The 2,374-nt window shown below is 37.8% G+C and overlaps 1 protein-coding gene across 1 annotated transcript in view; it reads right to left on the reverse strand.

Moving 5' to 3' along the window:
* LOC103202576 (regenerating islet-derived protein 3-gamma-like) overlaps nucleotides 1-635 on the reverse strand; it is a 7,120-nt gene extending 6,485 nt beyond the window's left edge. Inside the window, 1 exon segment of the mRNA XM_007947472.1 lies at nucleotides 563-635. Within this exon segment, the coding sequence (XP_007945663.1) occupies nucleotides 563-635 (73 nt within the window).
* Between the last annotated feature and the right edge of the window lie 1,739 nt (nucleotides 636-2,374).

Genomic DNA, 2,374 nt, shown 5'->3' on the forward strand with positions numbered 1-2,374 from the left:
AAAATGTTTTATAATGATCCAAAAAAAAAAAAAAGAAAGAAAGAAGGTGAAATGAAGTGTGGTGGTTGGTAAGGGTACAATGGGGAGGCAACATTAGAGGAATGTCTGTGAAGTGCTTATGGAGTGATGTCAAACTACTGATCGCCTCTCACTTTTTCCAACTCTTTCAGGATTTCTTGTTCTTAAAGCCCCTGTAAATGGTGGACCATATCCCTTCTTTTTATATTCTCTCCTTCAATGTCTGTCTCTTCCTGAATGACTGACCCTACACTAGCGCTTCTCTATAACTCATCATTGACTCTTCATACTTTGTTTCTTCAATCTTCCAACACTTATTACAGTCCCCAGTGAAATTGGGAAGTATATAATTCCTTTGTGAGTGAACCATTTTGATGCCTTCCACAACTAGTTAACCTAGAGAAATTACTAATGATAGGAAAATTTCAGACCATTTCATTATGTGGTAATGCACCTCACCATTACCACATGTATTACACTACTGGCTTTCTCCTGTTCTTGACTCTAAACTTTCACAAGGAAACTAAAGGCAGAAAAATATCACCTTGGACCTGGGACAGGAGCATCAGACAGGACAGCAAAATCCAAGACACATTGCGAAGGGCCACGGGAGACATCGTGTCTGTGTGTAGAGGAGACAATTAAAGATCACTGAACAAAAGTTGATCAGAGAGAGCACATGCAGAAATACCTCCACCTCATCCTACATCCTGGCTCTTCCTTTGAACCCCTAAATAAATTGCCCTTAGTAACATCTATCCCTTTAAAAAGTTTTGGAGAGAATCAGGGAGGCTGAAATCCTAATGTCCCCACAATATCTCTTTCCCAAATTCAACCTGCTATGTTCTAAGAGGACAGGGTCTTCCATGCCTTTTCCCATACTGTTTAAGGCAAAATCTCTGACATGGGTATGATTTTATCATAGCCATCCCTTACCTGTCTTGCTGGCTTCTGGGATGGTTCTTCAGGGTTGGAATGCCTAGGCTTTTATAAAGGGGATCTGAAAGAGGGTAATGAAATCAATACCGGGAATGTGCAGGTGGTACAGAGGTCATGGGGAAGAATTTGGCATGAGTTCAAGAACATTTCTCCTATGGGGAGAAGACTCTTCCCATCAAAGGCTGGGAAATGCACAGATGTTACTTCTTTCCTGATAGGAGGCCAGTTCTTTCCCCAAGAACAAATGAAGTTTAACTTCTGCCCAGCCACTTCCCTATTAGTGACCTAGGTTGAAAAATGTTGTACTAAATTTTTAAGAATAACATCCATAATATTCTTCTGATTGATCTCTCAAGAACTCAGCTTCTCAATTTCTTTATACCTTGTCTAGTAAGATAAAATAAATGCTAGATGATAACTGTATATAGCAATTACAAATAGCACAAATAGGTGAAGGCCTAGATAGCAATGAAATTGAAATTAAGAATAAGAGAGATGTTTAGTATTTCTGCTTAAATATTAGCAGCAAGATTTGATAAAAATCAACATGATTTCACAAATAAATAGATGAACTAAGATCTTAAGGAAAATCAGAAGAATGAATGGAGTTGCTTTCCCAGTCTTCTGGGAGATATAAGTTGTTGTCAAGTGAGTTTCACCTTATGACAACCTCATGTGGGTCAGAGTAGAACTGTGCTCAATAGGGTTTTCAATGGCTGATTTTTCAGAAGTAAATGGCCAGATATTTCCTCCAAGGTGCCTCTGACTGGACTCAAACCTACAACCTTTCAGTTAGCAGTTGAGCACATTAACAGTTTGCACCACCCAGGGACTCCTGAGATAGTGTTTCACTAATGGATTATGTTAATGTGATAGATTAAGAAGTAATAATTTTCACCTTATTGTTATAGGCTTAGGTTAGGATTTGTGCAGAAATGAAGGAGAGCAATGTATAAGGAGGACTACATTTAGATGATGCAGAGCAGAAGGAAAATTGACTAAGTGTTAAAGAAGCAACAGAACAAGTCTTGGATGAGAGTATAGACATGATCATATATTGTATATAGATCAGACCCCTACTATAACAAGATGTCCAACACTCCATGGTTGCTCATGAATTTCCTTGCAAACAGTCATTTGGCTGCAGATTAAAAGCCATTTTCATTATATTGATACTGAGAAGGTGGCTATCATCACATGTGGACACTGAGAAAAGTTCCTTCAGTCAAGTTTATTTCTAAATTAGTAATTTGGCACCTCAAAGAAACATATCACGTACTATTACAGTTAAGTAGATAAGTTCTTTGTACTTTGTATATTTATGCTAAAGTATTTAGGGGTGAAGTCCTATGATGTCTGCAACTTAATTTTAAATTTATCAAGAAAAATGTGTACAAGGAGTTCTGGCAAGATGGAA

The sequence above is a fragment of the Orycteropus afer genome, unplaced genomic scaffold, assembly GCF_000298275.1.
Source record: "Orycteropus afer afer isolate SDZICR_OR568_19922 unplaced genomic scaffold, OryAfe1.0 scaffold00186, whole genome shotgun sequence".
Taxonomy (NCBI): domain Eukaryota; kingdom Metazoa; phylum Chordata; class Mammalia; order Tubulidentata; family Orycteropodidae; genus Orycteropus; species Orycteropus afer.